Here is a 24235-nt window from a genome sequence, read left to right as displayed (position 1 = left end):
CGCTTACCCATCGTCTGTCCTCAAGCAGCACAATCAGCTAACAGTGACATCCTCTGTATGTCATCGCCTGCTGAGCAGCTGCCGCCGTGACCCAGTCTCCCTCCTGGACGCTGAGCCAATGACTCGGAGGCAGCCAGCGCCACCCCACTTCTTGGAGGACAGTGCCGAAGGGAGGCTCGTGCAGCGACCCGACGCCGAATTTGCAGCTACCTACCTAAGGCCTTGCACCCTAAGAATGGGTCTTTGGAGGCTCCAAATGAGGCTTCATACCCTAAACGAGGAGCTTGGCCCCCAAAATGAGGCTTTGGGCCCTCCAAATGAGCATTTGAACCCTCCAGATTGCAGACTGGATCCTAAAAAGGAGACTGTGGAAGCTAAAAACTGAGGGTTGGGGCCTGAAAATGAGCCTTTGCACACTGTAAATAAGGCTTTGGCCTCTACAGCGGAGGCTCTGGCCCTTCCAAATCAGACTTTGGGCCTTCGGAATGATGCTCTGGGCCCTCAGAAAGAGTCTTTGCACCTGAAGAGTGGGGCTTGGAACTGATGAATGAGGCTTGGACCCTAAAAATGAGGCTTTGGACCATAAAAAGGAGGTTTCCGACCCTAGAATTGAAGTTTTGCACTCTAAACCTGAAGCTTTGGGCCCTAAAAGAGGGGTTTGGAGCATTAAAATGAGGGCTTGGAAACGCAGGATGCAGCTTGGAGCCTCAAAGCAACTGGCTGGATCCTAAAAATGATGCTGCTCTATAAAAATGAGATACCTGTTCCTGCGCACGTAGCACCCCTGGTCCTGGTCCTGGCCCTGGCCCTGCTCCCTCCCTTGCCCCAGCTGCCCCCGGCCCATCTCTCGCCTGTTTCTCCTGAGGCCGCTCAGCCTCTGCCCTCTCCGGCAGAGCAACTGGGCCACAGGTGACATCACAAGCATCTGCACGAGCCAGGTTCCTGGGCCTGCCCTATCGGCAGTGACACAAACACCACCACAGGATCCTAAAAATGAAACTGTGGCTTCTTAAAAAAAGGCCATGGGTAATGAAAGACAGGTTTGGACCCTCCAAATGAGGATTTCAGCCCTCAAAAGCAGGCTTTGTCACTGCAAAGAATGGGGGAGGTGCTACAAATACGCTTTGGACCCTGACAACAAGGTGAACCTATTGGTTCCTCTCTGGCCCCCCGAAATGAAGCTTTGATGCCAAATACAGGGCTTTGGGCACGACATTTGAGGCTTAGAGGTGTGAAGGGCAGGTTTGGACTCTCTGAAGGAGGGTCAAGGCCTTAAGAATGGGGCTTTGGGCCCTAGAAATGGTGCTTTAGACATGAAAATGAGGCTCTGAACCCTGAAATTAGGTTGGGGGCCCTCACATGATGCTTTGGTACCCAAACCTAAGGCTTTGCACCCTAAAAATGGGTCTCCGGATGCTCAAAATGAGGCTTTGGGCCCTCAGAATTGCAGACCGAATCCTAAAAATGAGCCTATGGTCCACGAGAAGGAGGATTTCGTCCCTAAGAAAGAGGCGTTGGAAGCTAAAAACGAGGCTTTGGACCCTCAAAACGAGGCTTGGCACCTTCATAATCAGACCTGAGGAAATCGTTACTCACAGGATTTAGTCCTCATCACGACCATCACTCTTCTTGGCAGCAGAGGGGAAAGCTCTGGATGACAAAGGATATCAGGATGCGCTCCAGAAAGAAAAGACCGGTGCAAGAAGATCCCCGTCACCTAACTGCAAAGGAATAATTCTAGCTCAGTGAAATGGGTACCCAAAATGAAACACACGGAACAGCATCCATCATTGAAACTCTTTCAGTGTCAGTTTTAACTGCTGCGGATCTGCCGGCAGACAAACTTACTGTCACTGTCACAGGGCCCCCAAAGGAGTAATAATTAGCAAACAGAAACTCTACCCAGAGCCCATATCTATCTAGCCTTTAAAGGTAAAACAGCTCAGCCTACAGCTCTGAAGGCATAGACCAGTCCATACTTACACCCTGTGCCTACCTGCTCCACGATCTATCTGTCTAGAAACTGAAATCAGAGTCACCTTTGAAAGAGGATGCAACCTGGGGGGAAGGGGGTTGAAAGGAAGACATTGGTGGAAAAAAGGAAAAGGGTAGGCATGCAACTCAAAATGGAAGGAGCCAAGTTACCCCACAGACCAGCTCAGGCCGACTCGCTTTTGCTGGCAAAAAGCCGTGCAGCTCGGAGGAAAAAAAGCAGACTTTGGTGCTGGGATGCACACAAATGTCTGAGTTCAGATCTGAAACAGCAGAAGAACCTTGTCAGGGCTCCTTTCCACCTGTCCTGTCCTCCTACCTGGGCGCATGCTGCAACTTCCTGGTTTCCCTGAAGTCCTCCCAGACTAGCAGGGACGTGGCATCTGCCCAGTCCACGTGCCACGACGAAGAAACGGTTTTCATCGTGAAGCGGGTAGCAGGTAACTGCATCTGCAGAAGCAAAGGGGCAGCCACGCCTCAGCTTCAGAGATGCCCAAAGCTGCCCCAGGAGCCCTCGGTGCCCCAGCATCTGCTTGGCCCTGAAGCCCCGCAGGGCCTTGCCAGCACGGGGGAGCCCCAGGGACAGAAGGGAAGGACGGTGGTCAGCCCCTGTGGGGAGAGTGACAGGGCTCTGTCCTTCCTTCTGGCCGCAGGAGGATGCCCTGGGCCACGCCAGGACAGGGTGGCTCTCCTCCTCAGCCCCAGGGGAAGGTGAGGCCTGAGGAAGGCCCTGGGTGCTGGGCTCCGCATGGGCGGTGTGACCGGGGCCAGAGCCCTGTCTCCTGCCAGGTGCAGGCCTGGCCGAGGCCAGCAGCTCCCGTCACGCAGCTCCTCCTGCCCGGGGCTGCGGCCGGAGCACAGACCGACCCGCGTTTTGGGAAAGACTTGCCAATCCAGAGTGAATCCAGAGCAGATGCCCTCCTGTCCCCTCCCCTCCTGTCCCCTCATGTTCCCTCCCCTCCCCTCTCCTCCCTCCCTGAGCAGGCCCAGACCCCACGAGCAGACCGGGGAGGTTCTGAGGGAGGGCAGACCTGTGCACACACCTTGCGCTGCTGAGAGAACAGCTCCAGGTGAAATGGCCCCTCTTGAAGGCCGTCTCTCCGCAGGCCCAGTGTCCCGGCTGGCTGAGGCGCAGCTGCGCTGAGCTGAGGGGGGGCAGCTGGCGCAGGGCAGCTCTGTGAGGAGAGGCCCGGGCTGCCCCTGCCCGCCTGGCAACAGCTGCGCCATTGGCCACGGCTGAGCCAATCAGCGGAGCCGGCGTTGGCCTGTCAGTCCCTGCGGACCTGGGGTGGGGCAGAGGCCGAGTGGCCTGAGGAGAAATGGGGGAGAGACGGTTGTGAGGCAGCCGGGGCGAGGGGGGGACCAGGACCAGGACCAGGACCAGGACCAGGACCAGGGGCAGTTACAGTTACAGTTGCAGGGGCAGGGGGTCTGGCAGTGTGGACAGGCCTGGGGGAGACCTGGAGACCTCATCAGCCCTGGGCCCTGCCGTGGCCCAGCTCACCAGCCCTGGGCCCGAGCGCTCAGCCCCAGGGACAACCCCAGCACCAGGGTCAGAGCAGCTCCTGCTGCTGCCCCGAGGGTCGCCAGCCCTGAGCCAGAGTGCAGGTATCTGAGCTGGGATGAGGTGGAGGAGACTGGAAAACGATTCGTGGGGAGGAGGCGATGGAAGAAGGTGCAGTGTATGTGGCACCTGGGATTAAGTGGCACCCTCTGTTTCCTATCTGGGTCAGTACTGTACTTGCAGATGTGTTGTGCCACAAGCGGGGGTCGGTACCCGGTGCGCAGTAAGCCAATCTTACACGCAGCGCCGAGAAATTTGCTTCTTTCGTGTCTGCGCAGAGATGGGTGCTGGGGGGTAACTCCACAAAGGAACCCCCAACCAAGGAACCCCCAAATCCAGGACGCCCAAACACGGGAGCCCCAAAATCTGGGACCCCCCCCCAAGCCTGCAACTCCCCCAACCCAGCATCCCCAAACACTGGGGACCCCCAAACCCCAGGCACTCCCCTAGGATTGAGACCCCCAAACCTGGGACCCCCAGACCCCTGGAGCCCCCAAATCCCAGAGCCCCCAAACCCTGGGGATCCCTCAACCCTGGAAACCCCCAAATCTGGGACCCTCAAACCCTGGGGAGCCCAAACCTGGGACCCCCTGTGAGGGACTGAAAAAGTTAATGTCTCAAACATTGTGGTGGGGCAAGTTCTGCTTAAGGACATAACAAGGAACTCTGCCTAGCAAGGAACCACAGGTGAAAAGCAGCCCATCAGCACCCCATCAGCAACAGGAGAGGGAGGGGAGGGCATGCTAGAGGGTGCACAGCTCCCTGTTCTGATATGCTGCTCTTGATGTGCTGAGCAGGGCAGCTCACCATGCATGGCAAAAGATCACATCTGCAGGCAAGGGGAAGTCACTCCCCAAACAACCCCCAAGCCCACGGACCTATTTCCCAAAGGCTACCTAATTAGTGTAAGGAGTTGGAGTGCCCACCCAAAGGAGGGGCAAGGATGATAAAAGGACACACAAACTGAAGCCCCAGGTGTGCAAGCCCACTGCAACGGGACCTCTCAGCTGACTGGACCCCTCGGCTGACTGAACCAATGCTGGACCCAGGACTGGTGAAATCATCTTCTCCCTCCCCTCCCTCCCGCCCCCTCTCCTTTTCCATGATGCCTACATCTCATCCCTTTAGGCATAAACAGTTGACCAAGTCTGGGACTAAGAGCAGACCCAGCCGCCCCGAGGCTCCTCTCTGAGAAGGAGCCTAGAAAGCAAGGGGGTCTGCTCTGAACCTCGTGACTCAACGGGAGGGCTCTCCTCATTGTCTTCCCTGAACTGATTCCCAAATAAGCAAGGCCTGTAGTGTATCTTTGGTGATGTATGGTTATCACGTCAGACAGTTTGCCAACCTAGTTTCATGCCAATTTTTGTTGTGCGCATACGAATTCTTGCAGTGAGCATGCCAGTTCTTGTTGTGAGCGAAGAGAAGTTGAGTTTTGTGAGTTAAAGGATCCCTGGTGTTGTTTCACCTTAATCCTGACCTGGGAATCGGCAAACCTGAGTCATTGTCCTGAGAAGTTGGGACGTGACACCCCCCAAACCCCGGGAACCCCTCCCCTTTAGCGGGGGAAAGACAGGGAGCAGCAGGCGCCGGCTGACCGTACGTAGGTGGTGAGGAGCAAGAACAACAGAGAGGGCTAGGGTTGTAGAGGCCTCTGGTTTTAATGTGACCTCAAATCAGAAGCGTCTTCCATCAGGAGCCTGCACCAGGGCCTTCGAGAGAGCTGTAGCCATCACTGATGGAGCCACCACAGTAGCCGCCAACAGAAATGACAAGACAGCGTACCATTCCGTGCCTCAGACAGAAAGAAAGGCCCGACTACAAAGGTCATAATAACGGAGCTGTTTAATGAGGTAACTTCATTGCCACCCTTCTGTTGTAAGTCTATCTGTGGCAGGAGTCTGCTGCCCGGTAGGAGTCCGCTGCCCTGTCCGTGTTGGCCTTCATGCGCGCTGCCAGGCGGGAGAACGTCCGTCCACTGGAAGTGCCCTCCAGGCTGAAGAGGTGCTCCAGTAAGGAAAGACAGCAGCTCTGCCGCAGCAGCCAGGCTAGCCTCTTCCTCCTGCCACACGAGAGAAACTGCTTGGCCCAGAGGCTCTAGCTGTGCAGTGCTAAATGGGACAGGGCCGGTGGAAAGCAGGGCGCAAGGAGGGAGGGAGTGTGGGGCTCTGCCGTCCCCTGGTCTACCCGCACGTGGCTCCTTACTGCCTCGGTCCTGCTAAGGCCTATGTGTCAGGTTCAGGGTGGCCTCAAGCCTAGGCAGGTTGGGCCGGGATGCCTGGAACCAGGTGGGAAATGGCTCTTCCTCCCCTGGCTTCTCAGTTCTGCTTCTTACCGGGCCTCCTGCGGAAGGGAGGATGCTCTTCTGGCAACATAAGAGGCACACGGCAACTTTTCCACCTGAGACTTGACAAAGGCTCCAATGGAGGTCCGGGGGAATTGTCTTCCGAGCAGGCTCAAAGCCTCCCTGAGCATTTTCTTTGCCAGCTTCATGCGCCCCATATGCCAGCAGACCTGCAGAGGAAAAGGGAAACATCCTGATATGGACTAGCTGCCCAGGAGACTGCAGGAATCTCCAAGTGGCTGGAGATGCCAGGGATATCCCCTGCAACCGCGGAAGGCATCCAGCTCCGTCCCCCGGGAGATCCCTCCAGACCTGCCCGTCTCTTACCTCCCCTTTGAGGCTGAAGAAGGTGGCCTCTTCAAAGCAGGCTATCACATTTGCCTTCTTCTCTAGTGAGTTCCTCAGGACCTCCGCTTCGTTCAGCTTCATGAGGGCCTTTGCGCAAGCACACAGAGAGCAGGTGAGCGTGGGTGCAGAGCCCATGGCCAGCCTTGTCCTCCCTCATCATTGCCTCTGGCATCCGTCTTAAGAGGGCCTGTTTCTCCCCCTGGTGACGCCCGCCCAAACACAGTCACACTGTCTCAAGAGCACAGACAGGCACCAGTGATCCTTCAGACGGCCTCCCTGCTAATGCCCCTCGTGCTAAGGGCACAGTGCCTTGTGTCTCTTGCCGCAGAAGAGGCAAACCAGAGGAAAAAGTCAGGGTCTGACCCCAGCATTTCCCTTCCAAGGTCCCGCAAAGGCATGCCCTAGTGCAACGGCCAGGCAGGCAGGCCTCTGTGCACAGTGGGTGCTGGCAAGCAGGGCAACTCACCATGTAGCTGTTGGAGACATGCAGGTAGGCAGCCGCAGACTCCAGAAGGTAGTAGAAGGCTCTGGCAGCATCGCCCATCGCCATGTAGTGGCGAGCCAAAGGCACGAGCACCGATTCCACGATGGCTTTGCATTCACATGAGCAGGTACCGCTGTGCTTCCTGTCGGTCTTGCTGGGCAGCTCAGCTGTCTGTTCGCTCTTTGCCAGAAACCGTCCTGCCACACTAGTCAGAGGACGGTTCCCAGGAGAAGAAGAGAGCAAAGAATACACAGGCATCACCTGTACTGCTCTTTCTCCCCACAGAGACGGCATCAGAAGCCCTTTGTTCAAAGCAGAGCACGAGGCCATGGGCATGTATGACCCGTACAGGTGCTTGGCAGGTAGGGAGAAAGAGACAAGCTGGGCTTTCTGTCACCTCTTCCCACAGGCAAACCACCCGAGTCCCCGGGGCAGGTTTTCCCCTGCAGATTTTGCAGTGCTACTCTGTAGGAACTGGAAAGCAAAGGCTGCTCCAGTGTAGTGTGATGATCGCTCTGAGCCCACAGGCTTCCTCAAGCACTCCCTCATCTCCACGGCCATCTCCTCCCACCTCCCACCCCACAGAAAGCCTCTTCCCTAAGCTGCAGTCACAACCGGCAGCCAAATGGCGGCGCTTCCTTTGTCTCCTCTGGACACCCTGAGCTCACTGCCTTCCAAAATCATCAAAACCGTGTCTGCTCACCCAAAATCCTCCTCCAGGAAAGCCTGCTGCTGCTGCAGAGCACCTGCAGCATCAGGAAAGAAAACAGGGGGTTAGATACCTCCTCACACACCCCAGGGGAAGAACTACTCTCCCTCTCCCAGCGGGCTGGGGATCGCAAGGGTCCTTGCAAGGGTCCCGACACACTGCGGAAAGTCTGCAGTGGCCATCCTCACCTCCTGGGCTCGTCCCTAGCAGATGTCCTCCCACCCCATCCCCAGCACAGCCCCCCTGGGGTCCTGGAGGGCCCAGGCTGTGAAGCATGGTGCACAGCATACCCTCAGGGGTGTGAGTCCTATCCCTCTTCAGCTGTTCTCCTGCCAGCACCAAGGCCTCCCAGCTGTGAGGGTCGCCCTGCTCAGCAGGGCCCTGACTGCTCCCTCCCTCCTGGGTGCTGGTGACAGCGAAGCGGTGGAAGGCAACAAAGTCCCCTCGGCTGCAGCTCTCGCATTTGTGCGCGTGCCGCTCCAGGAAGGCGGCGCACTTGCGGTGCAAGGCGACCCGCTGTCTCTCGGGCCACAGCTCGTAGGCAGCCTCCCGCAGCAGTGGGACACAGAAGACCAGCACGCCAGACTGCCGCTCCGTGGTCTTCTTGCTCGGAGAGGGTCTCTCCACACCTGCAGGGCAAAGGGCCTTTGCATCAGCCTGAGCTGGGGCCAGGGCTCAGGGCCGTCCCAGCCGGGGCATGAAAGTCATGCCTTGGTGAGCATCCTTAGCAGCAAACCAGCGCTGCTGCACACCGAGCCTTGCAGGACGAGGCAAAAGGGCCCGCCTTGCCTTGCTGATGCCAGCACAGCCTTGGGGACACAGTGCTCAGCTGTGCTCCAGACAGGAGCTGGGGATGTTGCCGCCAGCCGAAGCAAGCCCCGGCCAGTGCTTTCTCTCCGCTCCTGGCAAGGCAGTCCCCAGCCTCCTGAGCTTCCCCTGCTGCACCACAGGGGAATCAAAGCTGAATAAAAGCCTCTCAAAGGCCCTGGGGCACTTTGGAGGGCATCTTTGATCCGGATGCCGCAGGCAGCTGGGAGAGGATATCGGTGATGGCACATGCCCTCCCGTGCCTGCGCTACAAGCAGCACTTGAAGGCAGAGGAGCAGAGGCACTCGGGACAGCTGGTGGGAGCTTCCCTCCAGCGCAAAGCTAGCGTTCTTTGAGATTGACTTGTAAGATCTTTGAACAAGCCATCCCGAACCGCCATGCCTGCCTGAGCTCCACCCAGCCATTACTGGGGCAGAGGGGGGAAGTGCACCATGCCCTGGCGAGCCCCACCAGGACACAGCTGGGAGCTCCCTTGGCCTCTTCACTGCTACCACTTACCACTCTCTGCCTGCCGAGAGCTGCCTGGCCCCTTGGTAGGATCTCGGACCTCTTCTGGCACCTCTGTGGTCTTCAGCCACTTAAGGATGTTGTCGCTCACCAGCATGTCCAACAAGCAATTCATCTTGTGCCTGATGCCATCAGGAAGGATGTGTGACAGCAGCTGGGTGGTAAACACTGGCCCGATGACAGCTGCAAACTTCAAAACCGTCTGCTTCAGTGGCTTTATCTGGTCCAGCTGGGCCAGCGCAATCTCTGTCAAAAAGAAGCAACACCTCTTTCTCTCTTGCCTGTTCCCCATGCTGAGGCTGGAGAGGCTGGAAAGTCTCAACACATGAAATGGGGTAGACTTTGGCCTCTTCTCCTCGGCACTGCACCTGCTGGGCAACGGCAGCCCAGGGCAGGCGTCTTCAAAATGGCTCCGCACCTGTTGGAATCGCAGGCCACGAGGCCTGGGGAAGAGCGAGACGCTCAAACAAACACTCGCCCACCTGGGGTGAGGAGGGCAGGATCCAGCAGGTACATGCATCCGTGATGCACCCTACCAGATCTGGAGTAGGGTTTTGCCCAACAGCGCACACAGAAAACAGAGAACCTTCCCTACCGCAGAGGTGGACTCAGAGCTCCCCACAACAGCTCTCTTAACTTGGCCAGACAATACTACGCCTTTCGTTTGGTTTTCTTTTTTTGGGGGCGGGGCAGACGGGACAAAACAACGTCATAGCAGGAATGCTTTAGCATGACGTTTCTTCAAGGTTCATACAAACGGCTATGGCTAGAGAGGAGGGACAGTCGTTGACAGCTCCCCCATCCAGCTCACCTGGCTATGGGGGGATTTCCGTGCCAATCCACAGAAAAAAACAATGGATTTGGTTTGGATTAAGTGCCTTGAGAGCGACGTTAGCTGGGGAGCTTAAGAAGAGAATAGCGAGGGCAAAGCTGCGATCGCAGCTGAGTCAGCGGCAAGTCAAAGACTTTTCCCAGCAAAGGATTTGTTTCTGTGAGAAAAGGGAGCCATCCTAGTGTTGCACCAATAGCCTTTTCTCTCCTACCTGCTGCTGGAAAGCAGCCAGCAGGCTCACAGCTGGTCCGCACCCAGGAGGGGAAAATGGCTGCCCGCAACCCCAGGCCTGTTTCTGCTTGCACTGGAGCCACCTTCCCAGCAGAGCCCCCAAGCTGAGCGGGTGACTCTGCAGCACACAAATGCCCAGCCTCCCTCTAGCCCATGCCCCGCGAAGGGGCCCCAGCACAGCCGTGAGCCAGCAGAGCGGCTCTCGGTCCCTCACCTTTCAAGGTGGTGGGCAGCACCGTGTTCTCCGGGTTCACGTCTGGTCTGATGATGCAGACCGTGCCATCGTTCCCCGCGCTGGAGCTCGAGGTTGCTGTGAGGGGTGAAGCCTCAACTGCAGAAGCTGGGTGGAGCAAGAGAACACGAATAAGGCAATTTGCAAAGTAACTTGCGGCTTGCAAACGTTTCAAAATTCGCCTGAGATGGGACAAGTCCCACTTCACACGGTCCAGTGCAAGCGCACAGACCTGCACGCGCTGAACGTGGTCATTAAGCACAGCAAAACAGTTCCCACTGCAAGCATTTCTTTGCATAGCCCTCCCAGAACAGACAGGTGTTCTGCCTTCAGACCAGCTTTCCCAAACAGCCCCTCAGTCAAAGCTTCTGGCGTGCCTAGGGGGCAACTGAACACCCCGCGACAGAAAGCGGCAGCATTGCTGCCTTCGACAGGGCTACCTCCACAGCCAGGGAAATTGCCAGTGATCATGCAAAATGCAGCATCAGCCCTGGCTGTTCCCAAGGCCACAGCACTCTGGCTGGCATGGCGCTCTCGGTGGCATTGCCGCCGTTTTCTTCCGTTACCAGCACCCTTGTGGGGATTTATGGTTTTGAATTCAAGTTTCCCAAGCCCGTCCCTCGCCTCAAGCTGGGGTTTGTTCTCAAGTGAGCTGGCGTTGGGCCAGGGTAAATTATGTGCCCATTAGAATGCCTAAGAAACACCAGAAAGACATGTGCTCTGGAACCATTTCCCCTGCGTTTTAGCCCCCCAACCCCCGCCCCAAGAATTTAGGCCCCTCCAAGCCACCACAACTCGCTAGCCCCTGCTTTGGCTGTCCCAACAGCAAGGCACGCAGGAGCCCACACCTCCGCCGGACCACGTTCTGCACTGCTGCAAGATCTGACTCTGCCCAGACCCATGGGGGAACGATGGGGCAAGACTGTGCTGCGGAGAATGCGCCACAGCAACTCGCTAGTCAGCAGCAAAGGTGCTTACTGATCAGGCTCTCCCAGTTGTCCTCTGCTTTTTCAGCCCGCCTCCGGGTGCGGAACAAGAGCATCTTGTTGCAAAGAAGGCAGCCCAGCAGCTCCTTGCAGTAATACGGGATCCCCGAGCTTCTTTGGATCAGGAACCTGGACAGGAGCAGACGCGGCAGTGACCACCACAAGAGGAGTAAAGTGAAACACGGTTCAGGTGGGCGGCGAGTCACTTGGGCAATACAGGGTAGCCAGCATCTTTGTCACAGCTGCACCTCGCCTTTGAATGGGACAGTCCTCTGCTGCCTTGGGCTTTTGGGCCCCCCTGAACCTCCAGCCTTCGCTCAAGTCCACGGGAAAAGAATTGCGGCCAACGGCCAAAGCACAGAGCAGCGAGCCCTGCCTTTCCTCTCCTCAGGAGCCTAGATCCTCTCTGGCAGCAGGGCAGGCCTCTGTCCCAGGGAATCTCCCCCACAGCCTGGCCACCTAGACCAAGGCCTTTTCACAGCCCAGCCACACTTGGGCTCGGGACTCTTCCTCCCTTCCTCTCTGTGCAGCCGCGAAGGGCTGACACTTCCCACGCTCTGTGTCTCGGCAGTGGCCCACTCTCAGCTCACGCCTGCCAGGACAAGGCATAACAAGCAACCCACCTCCTAGAGTACTCGCTAGAGTCGGTGATGCTTCTAGTGGCCCTGCGCTCCCTTTCCGGGGGCGCTGATTCCCGTCCGTGGTCTGCATAGGGTCAAGCCCTCAGGAAGAGCTCCCCTGCCTCGAACTTACCTCGCTAGATCCCTGGAGATGCTGTCCACTCCAAGGTTCTGGCAGACCTCCTGCACCACAGCCGCAGGTTTCAGCTCATCCAGATGAAGATAGGTGATTTTCTGGGACGTTGTGTTGTCTGCTGCAGCTTTGCAAAAGCCCTCTGTTCTCGCGTAGCCCGGCGCCAAGCTCATGACCATGAAGTAGGAGACATTTCGGAGCACGGGTGACATGATACTCCAGGAGGCAGGGTCGATGAAATGGGCATTGTCGATGACAAAAATGCCAAATTCTCCTCCAATGGTCTGAAAAAAAGCAGGATGTTCCGAGGGCAATCCAGTGGAATCCCAAGTGTCTTGCAGGGGAGGAGACTGAGCCTCTGTCTCTTGAGAGGATGCTCTGAAGTCTCTCCCCAGCCGCTTCCCTGCTCAGAAGCTTACTGACTCTTAATTTCTTTGAGATTTTAAGGTCACACCTAACACCACCTGACCTGCAGAAGGAGGCAGCTTGGGCAAGGGAATGCAGAGGCCATTGCTCCTTGTCCAGGGTACACTTGACGGGAGGAAAGTTATGGGGTGTGTTTGTGGGGCTGCGGGGAGGAGGGGGGAGGTGGGGGTGGGGGGTTTCTCAGGCCCTGAAGCGCGATGGCCCGGGCGTGTGGTCCTCCCATCCACTCACACTGCTGTGGTGCAGAGCCTGCAGCCAGCAGGCTTGTTTTCCTTCTCTGACCCAGGAGGAAGGAAGGCAAGAAGGCAGGAAGGCAGGAAGGCTCACCTTCTCCAGCACTTTTGCCCAAGTTGAGTGCAACTCCTTTTTTCTTTCAATTCCACGCATCTTGCGAACCTCGTCCGAAACGGGAAACTGGCCAGAAAAGCAGAGTCAGGCAGAAGCATCGCTCCGGGGCGAGGCACATGAACCCACCAAGCAAGACTGCAGAGCAAACTGCCTCTGCTGGCCTCAGCACCTTACCTCTCCCCAGCACAGGTGCAAGGAGCCACAGTGGGGGCTGCACCTGGAGCCCAAAGCAGAGGCCCTCTGCTGAGGGTCACTGGCAGAGCTGGGGCTTGGGGGTGGGCTGAAGAGCTGGTTCTCTGCCTGTAGGAAGCTTGGGCTGGCTGGAGCAGACCACTCGCCCAGCACCAGCCTCTCTCCAATGCCACTTCCAAGGTGCTGAACAAGACACCAGGCACCGCCAGATGCAGCGCAGGACATGAACTCACCCCAGAAAGGGAGCCCCCCAGGGCCCAGGAACGGGAAACCTGTGCTACCACCCCCACGCTTCCCACCCCCGAGGTAAGGCACTCCCAGCAGCGCGCCCACACAACATCAGACCCAGAAAAGCTCATGAGAAGGCCTTCTCCAGGGCCAGAGAGGCCTCTTGCTCTCACCTCGACAAGGAAAATGTCATTGAGGAGACAAAAGCTGCTCTCTTCAATTGTCCCTCGGAGCTTTGTCTGCAGCGTGCACTGCCTGGCACCGCACGGTTCGCTGTCCTGGAGGCCCAGGGCCCTGGCCATCAGCGTACGGATGGCACAGAAGGACTGCCTCACGTTGACCTCTAGCAGTTCCATGGCAACTACCCTGCCGTGCAAAAGCAAAGGGGACTGAGATCCCCAACAGCCCAAGCCTTCTAAGACAAAAGGGGTGCAGATGCCCTTGGAATGGGGGGGGGGGCTCTTCAGCCACTCGTCTCAAAGTGCTTCCCAGAGGAGGCCAAGTTTTTCACTCCTCATACAAGAAAGGGCACAGAGGGGCAGTTGCTGCCAAGCCACTGGGAGAGCTGGCTCCAGACTCTCGTGTCTCCACAGCGCTGACCCAGGTCTTGCTACGTTCCCCCTGCAGAGGAACTCAGGGGGCTAAGGGGCAAGGATGGAGCAAGTGGTGGGTTTGCCTTTGGGCTCCAGACCTTAGCAGCCTGACTCCCAGACCACAGGAAGGCTTTTCTGCCCCAGTGCTCCTTCTGGGAAACAGGCAGACGGCAAGCAGGGCTTCCGAGACAGGCCAGCCTGCTGTCTGTTGCGTCTGGAGTCAGATGAAAAGCACTGGGCTTGGGCTCTTTCCTTCTACCTGTGCCTGGCCCAGAGGTGAAGGAGGAAAGGCCATGGCTCAAGAAGCCACCTCCAACTCCCCAGAGATGTAGAGGCGGGAGCAGAGCATGCAGGTGCTCCTAGGGAGCGTCTCCAGGAGGCCTTCTCGGGAGGCTGCAGTCCAAGGGCCAGGCGCACCGGCAGAGGGGACGGAATGTTCTATGGCTGCCAGGTGATGGGCAGGGGCAGCATCCCAAAGCTAGAGGTCAAAAACCTGTACCTGTGCCCAGCAGCCTGGCCTAAATAGGCCAGTTCGGTAAGTAAGTGGCTCTTTCCGGAGCCCATCGTGCCCTCAAATGCCAGGATGTGCCTTTGTCCTGAGTCCTCATAGGCTTTCAAGCAGCTGCCAAAGAGGTCAATCTCCTTCTCCCGACCTGCGAAGACAAACAAGAAAAACAGCTGCTGGGTGTGCTGAAAAGCAGAGAGATGCCACTTTGGCTGGCACCCTCCACCGCAGTTCCCTGTCCCGCCACCGCTTCCACCAGCCCGCCTACAGCCAGGCCTCCTTCCTGCCCACTCATCCCAGCTTTTTTACCTCTGCCTTCCTCAGAGCGGCAGCGGGCCCGCCTGCCCCACAGTGCAGCTTCCATGCCTTCTTCCCCGTCCCGCCACCCTCTGCCCTCCCACAGACACAGAGGTTCAGCCAGCCCCACGCAACTCCCCGCAGTGATCCAGCACAAGACTGGAAGAGATGATGCGAGTCGCTGCAGCATCTCCTCGCTGTAGCATGAGCCACAGGGCACTTCCTGGGAGCTGAGGCAGCATCTTCAGGGTCTTTTGGCTGGGCTAGAGTGAATTTTCTTCAGTGATAGCTCCTACGGTGCTATGGTTTGGATTTGTGACCAGACATGGGTGTTGATAACACAACGATGTTTTGGTTATCGCTGAAGAGCGCTTGCACAGCATCAAGGCCTTTACCATTTCTGACGCCGCCCCGCCAGCGAGCAGGCTGGGGGCACACAAGAAGCTGGGAGGGGGCACAGCCACGACAGCTGTCCCCAACTACCCAAAGGCCTACTCCGTACCATATGATGCGGTGCTTGGCAAGAAGAGCTGGGGGAAAGAGGGAGGAAGGGGGGACGTTTGGAGTTACGGCGTTTGTCTTCCCAAGTCACCTTTACGCATGATGCAGCCCCGCTTTCCTGGAAATGGCTAGACACCTGCCTGCCCATGGGAAGCAGGGAACGAATGCCTGATTTGGCCTTGCGTGCTTGCGCAGCTTTTGCTCTACCTATTAAGCTGTGCGTATCTCAGCCCAGCACTGTTCTCACTTTTACCCTTCCGATTCTCTTCCCCATCCCGCTGGGGGGAGCGAGTGGCTCTGTGGGGCTGAGCTGCCTCCCGGGGTTAACCTGTAACAGGGCCCAAAACCTCCAGCAAGACACCGAGGGATTAAAGGCACCCCGTGGGTCCCGACATTGCCATGTCTACGCCCAGATGCTGCCAAGAAAGGATCTCTGAGGAGTACAAGGGGGAGAACCCACCACCGGAACTCTCCGTCAGACTGGCAGAAGGCAATCGCTTTCCTGATCCCAAAGACCGGGATCAGTTTAGCCCCCAGGCGTGAGCAGCTCCATAGCTGAAAGGTACCTTCGCACCAGGTCTGGAGCACGGCAAGGCAGCACCAGGCGCCTCACCCTGCTTTCCACCCCACAGAGATCAACCAAGTAGGGGCCGAGAGAGGCCGCACTTCCTTAGGGCCTCTGCAGCAACACCATCCCTGGCAAAAGCTTCTCCCGTCCCAGCGTGGCAGGCACTAAAAGTTACCAAGGGGAAGAAACTGGGCTTCAGAAGAGCAAGGCATTCTCCACCTACCCAGTAAGGGGGCGTACTCTGACCTCTTCTTGGCAAGACCCATGCCAAATATGCTAGAAGCAGGGGAAAAGAAAACACAAGTCAATTAGCTGGCGAGAAGCCAGGGGACACAGAGAAGCAGCCTGGCATGGAGGGGCAGGATGTGCTCCTCGTGCACCTGCTTGTCTTTCGAGCAGCATGTTTTCCCCTGTGTGCACCCCCACCCAAAGTTCAAGCTGCACGCTAGGACAGCTTCAAGCATAAAGAAGCCCAACGGCCACGGCAGGACAGGAGTACGTATCAAGAGTCCACCACCAGAGGCCAAACCAAGAGACACTGGAGACATGTGAAAGGAGCCAGGGTGTGCTGTTGGCTAGCACACGCTGGCCAAGAGAATCAAGTGTCTCGGAAAGGAGGACTGGTGTCACTGAACGGGTTGGGATGCCAAGCACCTAGCACCTTTGGCCTAACTCCTCCTGTAGTTTCCAAGAGATGGCAATGTTAACATTCAAACCCTCATCCAAAGAGAAGGTCAAATCCTGGCCCAGAGGAAAAGCTGAGGTTTCAGCAGCAAGACATGAGGAAGGGTGTCCCCATGGGCCACATTTCCCCATGGGAACCAGGCTGGCCCAAAGCTTCCTGCTCGGAAGCGCCTTGTCCCAAAAACCTCCTTGGGTCAGCATTACCGGGGCATGTGGTGGAGCAAGCACAGCTGAAAGCCATTTGAACAGAGCCTGCAAGGCCAGGTTGTGTCTGCCAAGACAGACAAACCTTCCCCATCCCTGTGGCTTCACTCCCGCTCTCTTAGCAGCAGGAGACAGCAGGGGAGAGAGGCAAAAAGCCTCCCGCACCAGGGCTTCTGACCGTCTCAGCCACACTGAGGGAGGGGAGACCAGCTTGGTCTCTCTCTGCCCAACTCCTCTTTGCTGGCCAAGGCTGCACCCTTGATGCCACAATCCCCTCGTCCAGCCCTCTCGGAGGTCACTCACCTCTTCTTGGTGATCCCCACATATTGATAGACAGTGCCAGGATGACCGACGCCTTTCATCTTTCTCTCCGGCAGCTCCTTGAAGTAGTAAGGGGGCAGCCGAGAGGAGGCATAGGTCACTGCATCACAGGACACCAGCCCAGGGTAGCGCACCATCATCCGGGCTGCCAAATTCACCTTCTGGCCAATAACTGCCAGAGAGAGAGAGAGCGTGCGAGAGCGTGCGTCGACGTACCCGTGCGATCAGCCCCGTGGCGCCCTTCCAGGCCAATGGCTGCCTCACCTCCAGCACAGGCCAACCCCACAGCGGGATCAGCAGAACCCAGGGGAACAAACGGCCACAGAGCCCATTCTCCTGCCACGGGCCAGGACCCGCGCTGCCCGGGCCGCTCCTGACCGGCTGCTGGGAAAGCCCTCTCCCAGCCCGCCTTCCTCTTCCAGAGTGCTATGCTTAAGCAGGCCCACACCAGCCTCCCACGCCTCAGACACATGCCTCCTACCTGTGTATTCATGCCTCAGAGGGTGGCCGGTGACTCCGCAGAACACCATCCCACTGGTAACTGCAACAGACACTGCCCTGGCACACGGGGAAACAGTGCAGCTTCAGCAGCGCCCCAGGCGCAGTCCTGCCTGCCCAGATTCATCCCTTCCCGCATCTCCCCTCGGCGCTAGCCTGGGCCACCTGCCATCCTGTCCTGCCAGCGCGGGTCCTGGGGGCGTGGAGAGCTCAGGGGCGCAACGTACCCACGTTGCAAGGGACAAAGGACAGGGGTAGAGCGCATGTGGGATGTTTTGGACGCTTCCCCTGAGGCCACATTCCCTGAGCTGCAACCTGCAGAAGGCCACAGCCCTCTCATGAGCAAAGAGGGAGGGAAGAAGGCACCCACGGTGTCACTGCCTGCGATGGCAGCAACCTGAGATCAGGTGGCTGGACCCCATCCCTGCTCAGGGGCCAGTCGCCCAGAAGGGCCTGCCTCTGGCACCAAGGAGCCTCTTGCCCTTGCAAGGGCTCGTTCCAGCACGGTGGCTAGCAGGGTGTGCTTGGCGGGACTCCGCCTGGCTGCCGAGGGCTAAGTCCGGGGCTTGCCTGCCACCTCTCAGGGCACTGCCTCCTTCCTGCCAGGGACAAGGCAGAGCAAGCTAGAAGACACGTCTCTTTCTGGGAAGCCCCCTTGCGCCATCCCAGGCAGCATGCACCCCCAACACACACTCACTCTATTTCCATCAGCATTGTGGAGCAGGAAGTGAAGATCTGAATAGCACTCTGCAAGGCGTGAATGCTCTCGTAGGGCAGCTTTTCTCCACCGAGGCCAAACACACAGAGGAACATGCAGCCCTGCCAAGGACGGATGCAGCACATCTTGCTACAATGCCTAAGAGGGAGCCTCTCCCTCTTGCTCACCGCCCACCCCCTCAGCGTGGGGGGAAGCGATTGCTCCCACACACTCACTTTATCAAACAGGACGATTTTGTTGATTTCGCCTTTGTGAGGACAGAGGATTTCTAGCATCATCCTGCTGGCATCGTGGATGATGGTGCGGATGTCCACCGTGCTGATTCTGGCAGTCAGCCGCAGTTGGACGAAGAGGCTGGTGACTGGCCGTAGCTCAGAGAAGAGGTCCAGCGGCACTCTGTCATCAAGCTGGAAGACAAGAGCACGATGGCTTCACCAGCCTGCTCTCCCGGGGGCTTACTCCCCACACCAGATACCGAGGGAGAGCAGGCATACTGGCAATAGCAGGTACTCCCCGAGGAAGGGCTAAATCCTCCTCTCAGTGCAAATGGCGGGCAGGCTGCCCAGCCTGTGGCAGGCAGATACCGAATCGTTAACGCAAATGACAAAGGAGAGAAAGGTGCTCCGGTACCACCCCATCCTGGGACGGGTATGGACATGAGGGGCGACCCGCAGGGATGCTCTGGGGACTTCAGTGCAACCTCCCCTTTATCCCACCGCCACGACCGCAGCACATCCAGAACCATACCCACAGAAAAGACAGACAGACACAAGTCTGCCTCCCACCACCCGTATCTCTCCGAGGACAACACACGCAATGGTGCAGCACCAGTGCCCCCTGGCTCAGTTTCCCCGCGTTGTCTTCTCAGGGTGCGTTTTCTTCTCTTTGGCTGTTCTCGCGAGAACTCCATCTCTGCAACGCACCACTTCCTCTGCCCTCCAAAAAGGCAGCCCCCAGCAGTGGTGGCCTGGACGTACCTTCCCGAGAGCAGCTCCTGATATGTACTTGCTAAGCACGTCGTACGCATTAGCGCCACCGGGCAGGAGAAGAGCAGGTCTCATGGCACCTGAGGAGAGAAAAAGCAGGTGGTTGCTGGGAGGACAGGACTACGAGGTGTTGGAAAGCAGGGGCTGGCACGGGAAACGGGGGAGAAAGAGTCTTCTGCGTTTGCTCATGTTGCCACCTCCAGATGCGCACGGCAGTGCTGTCCCCTGGAGGGAGAAGGCAGCAGCAGCCACTGCCCCAGCTGATGCACGCGAGGGCCAAAAGCATGAGTGCTAACCGAAAGGAGGAAGAGGGCGGAGGTGGTTCCTCTCTGGCCCCTGAAGCAGCCAGGCCCCACCTTTCCAGGCAAGCCGCGAACAAGGTGAAGTTGGCACTCACCTTCCCCTTCCAAGCGGTGGCTCCTTGGGTGTTGTACGAGCTTGCGTAAAGCCTCTTGGCATTCTGACCAAGACATCGGATCCATGCCTGTAACCTGGAGACACACGGCGTGAAGGCGCTGCCACTGGCCTCCCCAGGAGTCCCAGGGGACAAAGCCTGCTCTCCACCGTCACTGCCCAGAAAAGGGGAGAACAAGCCCACCTGCCTGGATGGGACAGCAGTGCTTCCTCAGAAGCACCGGCGCTGGGCAGGCATCCCCCAGCTGTCAACAACAGCGCCATGACCCACAGAGGACACTGCTGGTGGGGCCAAAGCCCTCCCGGTGCCTCCCGACCCCTCAAACCAAGCAAGCCCAGCCCACTGTTACCCCTGAGAGGGAAGGACAAGAGCTTCAGCTGCCCACCCACTTCCACAGCTCCAACTCTCTCCACATCCAGCTCCTCAGCCTTCTGACACCTCCCTCCTTCATGTCCAGGTCTGGGGCCTCAAAATGGCTCTACAGGCCATGCCACCCACCTACCTTCACAGCTCTTTTGCCTGCAAGGCGCCTGGTCCTGAGCCGGTGCTGCTCACAGAGCTCCCAGGAGGTGGCCGAGAGGATTACTTCACCTGCATGCGCAAGCTCTTCGGCCTCACAAACTGCATCCAGGGCCTCGCCATAGATCAAGAAGTACTGCCGCCTCCTGCTTCCGACTACCAGGAGGTCCATGGGCCCTGCAGAGATCCCTGGTGAGAGAGACAGGGAGAAGCAGCACTCACACAGGGAAGATTTTGAGCTCTACAGCCCCCAGCATCTCAGCTGTTCAGAACCTAATCTGAAGCCCAGTGGGGAGACTGGTGTTATGGAAGGAAAGGGCATCCTCCATCCTACTCAGGGGCATACTGACACAGGTCCCTGAAACGGGTGTCTAGAAATAGACAGTGTCTTGAGAGTGCCGGGTGTCTTAGCCAGCTGCCTGCCCAGAAGCCCAGCAGCCTGCCCAGAAGCCCAGCAAACCAGGCGGGCTTGATCACCGCCTGCTCTACTAACGTGCAGGCAGGTTGTAGCTGTCTGCTTGACAACACACACGACAGCCTGCCAAAGCCCTTCCCAGAGCCATGTGCAAAGCAGCTCCCCTTTGCTCTTTGTGAGAGGCAGGGGAGAATCCAGCAGGGCAAAGGATGCAAAGCTGCCCCCACCTGAAAAAATGGGAAGATAACTACCTCCCACAGACATTTGTGCTAAATCAGATATTCGAGGACCCTAATACTTGATCTGACGCCCGCTTTGCCTTTAAGCTTCCTCTGCATCTGCAAATGCGCGCAAACCCAGCAGGCCTGGTCTCCCATCCCCGCCCAGACCCCAGCTGGCCCCTTAAATGCTCGCAGGAGATGCTTTCCTTTGGCACTCGCCCCAGGACGGATCCCCCCCATTCCCTGCCAGGGAGAAGCAGCCCGTGCCACAGCGCCCGTACCTATCTTCAGCTGGATCTTCTGACCCACGTGCGTGTCACGATTCCCATACTTCCTCTGGATCTGCCGGCTACATTGCAGCACCAGGCTGATGGTCTTCGCCAGCTCCTGGGGTGGTGCTCTCCACAGCACCAGCACAGCATCCCCTGGGGAAAGTGAGGGAAAGGGAAAGGCTCTGCTGAGACCTGACTCTCCCCGACCTGCGCTCAGTGGCAGGGACAGCAGAAACCGGCCGACGCGCTGAGGAAGATGGGCCTGTGGGAGGGCACCGTCCTGCAGGGCCAAACCCTGGGCACCGGCACACCTCTCCTCTCCCGGGCCAGCCACAGCGGCCGACAGCCGGCAGCGCTGGCACCCCCTGCCCCGAGCGCTCCTCTGCAGCTGCAGCACACCAGGGCCGCCTCCTCCCCTCGCAGCCTGGCAGCCCGAGCTCCGCCATCACCAGGGCCTCCCTGCCCCTCACCACCACCCCGACACACACCTTTGGCTGTGCTTTCTAGGGGGTCTCCTCCTCTCAGTGCTTCCTTGCCCCCCCACCCCCAGCCCAGGGGCCTACCAGCAGGGGCAGAATGAGGGAGGCCACAGCCCTTGCCAAAGCCAAACCGGAGGCAGGCAGGCCCAGGGAGAAAGAGAAGCCTGGAGAAAGGGCACTGCACGGGGGGGGGGGGGGGGGCGTGAGTGGCCAGGAAGCTGGCTCAAGGTGCTGCACAGAGCCTCTTGAGAAGGAGAGCACAGCAAATGGCTGCCACAACAGCTAAATGCTGCAGGTCAGCACACGTGGGCATCGTCGTCCTAAGTACATACCAGCAAACTTCAAGATGTCTCCTCCAAAAGTCAGCACCTCTGCAGACAGAGAGAAGGAAAGGAAGAGTCATGTGGACACCTTCTTCCAGAAGCCACAGAGCAAGCCCCTCTACCCCGAGAGGAGCACCCACGTGAGGGTGCACCGTGGGGCACAGCCCAGGAAAGCACCACTCTGGCCTGCCTCCCGGGCTCACAGGGGCCACAGCCCTGCTACGTGCACAGCAGGCACGGAGGCAGGCCTGCGAGCTGCCACCAGATCTCAGAAAGGTGGAGGCTGGAAGGGACCTCTGGGGTCCATCTGGTCCAACCCTGCTGCTCAAGCAGGGCTGCACAGAGCCAGCTGCCCAGGACGGTGGCTAGATCATTTTTTAATAGCTCCAAGGAGGGAGACTCCACAAGCTGCCTGGGCAACCTGGGCCAGCGCTCAGTCACCCTCACAGTCAAAAAGCCTTCCTTGACGTACAGAGGGAACGTCCTGTGTTTCAGTACGTGCCTGGGGCGTGGCCTCTGCTCCTGACACTGGGCAGCACTGCAAAGAGCCTGGCTCTGTCCTCGTTGCACCCTCCCTTCAGGTTTTAGGCACATTACTAAGATCACCCCCCAAGCCAGTCCCAGCTCTCTCAGCCTTTCCTCATCGGAGAGATGCTCCAGACCCTTCATCATCTTTGAGGACTCTCTTGCTTTGCTCTACAGGGGCTGCCAAAGAGGTGGCCACAATGTGCTCACGGTCAGCTTAGAAGGGTCAAGAAGTCCCCTGTGAAAAGGGGCCCGTGAGGGTGTCACAGACACACACAGACACACATATATCAGCGCCAGCATCCTCAGGTCACTCGTGCCCTGGCACTTGCTGGATGCCCCCAGCCTGCTCTGGGCACTAATGCATCACTGAGCCAGGTGTTCACGCCAGAAGCACAGAGGAAGCTGCTGAGAAAGCGGGTGCCTCCTCAGCCACAGGGGGGAGCAGAAAGCACCTGCGCCCGCCTTGACTCACCAGGAGACCCTGGCTGCTCTTGCTGTTCCTGCAGGCCACAGAAAGCCCCAGCCCTCGCAAGGAGGCAGGACCAGGCTGCCCAGCATGTCTACCTCCACCCTCCACGAGCAGCCTCACGGCCCGATGGCAGACAGTCCCGCAGCACGGCTCTTACCCTCCAAAACGTCACACAGGTAGGAATTGAGGGTTTGCGCCAGCTCATCAGTGCCTCTGTCTGGGCCGGCCCTCTGGATGAATTTCTCTGTCAAAGCAGTGAAACCTGTAACAGGGACACCCAGAAGTCAGGAAATGCCCACGTGGGACAAAGGACCTGGCAGCCAGTTCCATGCTGCCCGGCCCGAGAACCTGTAGGTCACACCTTCCCACGCGCTGGCTCAGTGCTGGTGGTGGCAGTGGTTCACCGCCCAACATAACCCGTCCCCCTCTCTTTGGGCATCCCAGCAGAAGACCTCAGCAGTGACAAGGTGGCCACTCTGTCTGAGGAGCCCGGGCAGGGCTCCAAAGGGCCTAGCGTGTCCCAAAAAGGCTCGTGTCCGTGGCTGCTCCTCCCTGCTCACCCCACCTGAAATATCCGCAAAGAGCAGCACTCCTTGGACAGCCTGAACGGGACCGATAATCTTGAGGTAGTCCTCAGCAATGAGACTGGGGAGAAAAGCTGCTGCTTTCTCCAGCTGTGAGTGGTAACGGTTCCTCTCCCAGGCAGAAGCCATCATCAGCGCCCTGTGGCACACGGGAGAAGATGGCCGTGCCCAGCTGGGAGGACGAGGACCTCACCACACAGTGCGAGTTGCACAGTGAGCCCGGGGCCTCTGTGCGGGACTGGCCCTCTGCCCTCATGGTGGTGGTCACAATCACCTGGCAGTGACCTCCTCCGTAGGTCATCGCTTACCCATCGTCTGTCCTCAAGCAGCACAATCAGCTAACAGTAACATCCTCTGTATGTCATCGCCTGCTTAGCAGCTGCCGCCGTGACCCAGTCTCCCTCCTGGACGCTGAGCCAATGACTCGGAGGCAGCCAGCGCCACCCCACTTCTTGGAGGACAGTGCCGAAGGGAGGCTCGTGCAGCGACCCGACGCCGAATTTGCAGCTACCTAACTAAGGCCTTGCACCCTAAGAATGGGTCTTTGGAGGCTCCAAATGAGGCTTCATACCCTAAACGAGGAGCTTGGCCCCCAAAATGAGGCTTTGGGCCCTCCAAATGAGCATTTGAACCCTCCAGATTGCAGACTGGATCCTAAAAAGGAGACTGTGGAAGCTAAAAACTGAGGGTTGGGGCCTGAAAATGAGCCTTTGCACACTGTAAATAAGGCTTTGGCCTCTACAGCGGAGGCTCTGGCCCTTCCAAATCAGACTTTGGGCCTTCGGAATGATGCTCTGGGCCCTCAGAAAGAGTCTTTGCACCTGAAGAGTGGGGCTTGGAACTGATGAATGAGGCTTGGACCCTAAAAATGAGGCTTTGGACCATAAAAAGGAGGTTTCCGACCCTAGAATTGAAGTTTTGCACTCTAAACCTGAAGCTTTGGGCCCTAAAAGAGGGGTTTGGAGCATTAAAATGAGGGCTTGGAAACGCAGGATGCGGCTTGGAGCCTCAAAGCAACTGGCTGGATCCTAAAAATGATGCTGCTCTATAAAAATGAGATACCTGTTCCTGCGCACGTAGCACCCCTGGTCCTGGTCCTGGCCCTGGCCCTGCTCCCTCCCTTGCCCCAGCTGC

At 58.1% G+C, this 24235-nt stretch overlaps 1 protein-coding gene across 1 annotated transcript; it reads right to left on the bottom strand.

The window, feature by feature from the left end:
* Window positions 1-5437: 5437 nt before the first annotated feature.
* Window positions 5438-23402, bottom strand: LOC142025815 (adenylate cyclase type 10-like). The gene is made up of 25 exons (XM_075018493.1): window positions 23290-23402; window positions 23083-23240; window positions 22675-22779; window positions 21530-21568; window positions 20728-20871; window positions 19794-19999; window positions 19274-19367; window positions 18868-18956; window positions 18106-18297; window positions 17870-17991; window positions 17156-17232; window positions 16657-16846; window positions 15689-15741; window positions 14094-14247; window positions 13175-13367; window positions 12561-12647; window positions 11808-12091; window positions 11047-11183; window positions 10051-10167; window positions 8765-9019; window positions 7729-8067; window positions 6712-6926; window positions 6225-6332; window positions 5889-6067; window positions 5438-5615 (listed from the first exon to the last, which is right to left on the bottom strand). Exons 1-25 carry the CDS (start codon window positions 23400-23402, stop codon window positions 5438-5440), a joined length of 3828 nt encoding a protein of 1275 aa, XP_074874594.1.
* Window positions 23403-24235: the final 833 nt, after the last annotated feature.

The sequence above is a fragment of the Buteo buteo genome, chromosome 30 (genome assembly GCF_964188355.1).
Source record: "Buteo buteo chromosome 30, bButBut1.hap1.1, whole genome shotgun sequence".
Classification (NCBI taxonomy): Eukaryota; Metazoa; Chordata; class Aves; order Accipitriformes; family Accipitridae; genus Buteo; species Buteo buteo.
Note: the sequence above shows the minus strand (reverse complement) of the source record. Positions and strands in the feature narration are given on the sequence as shown.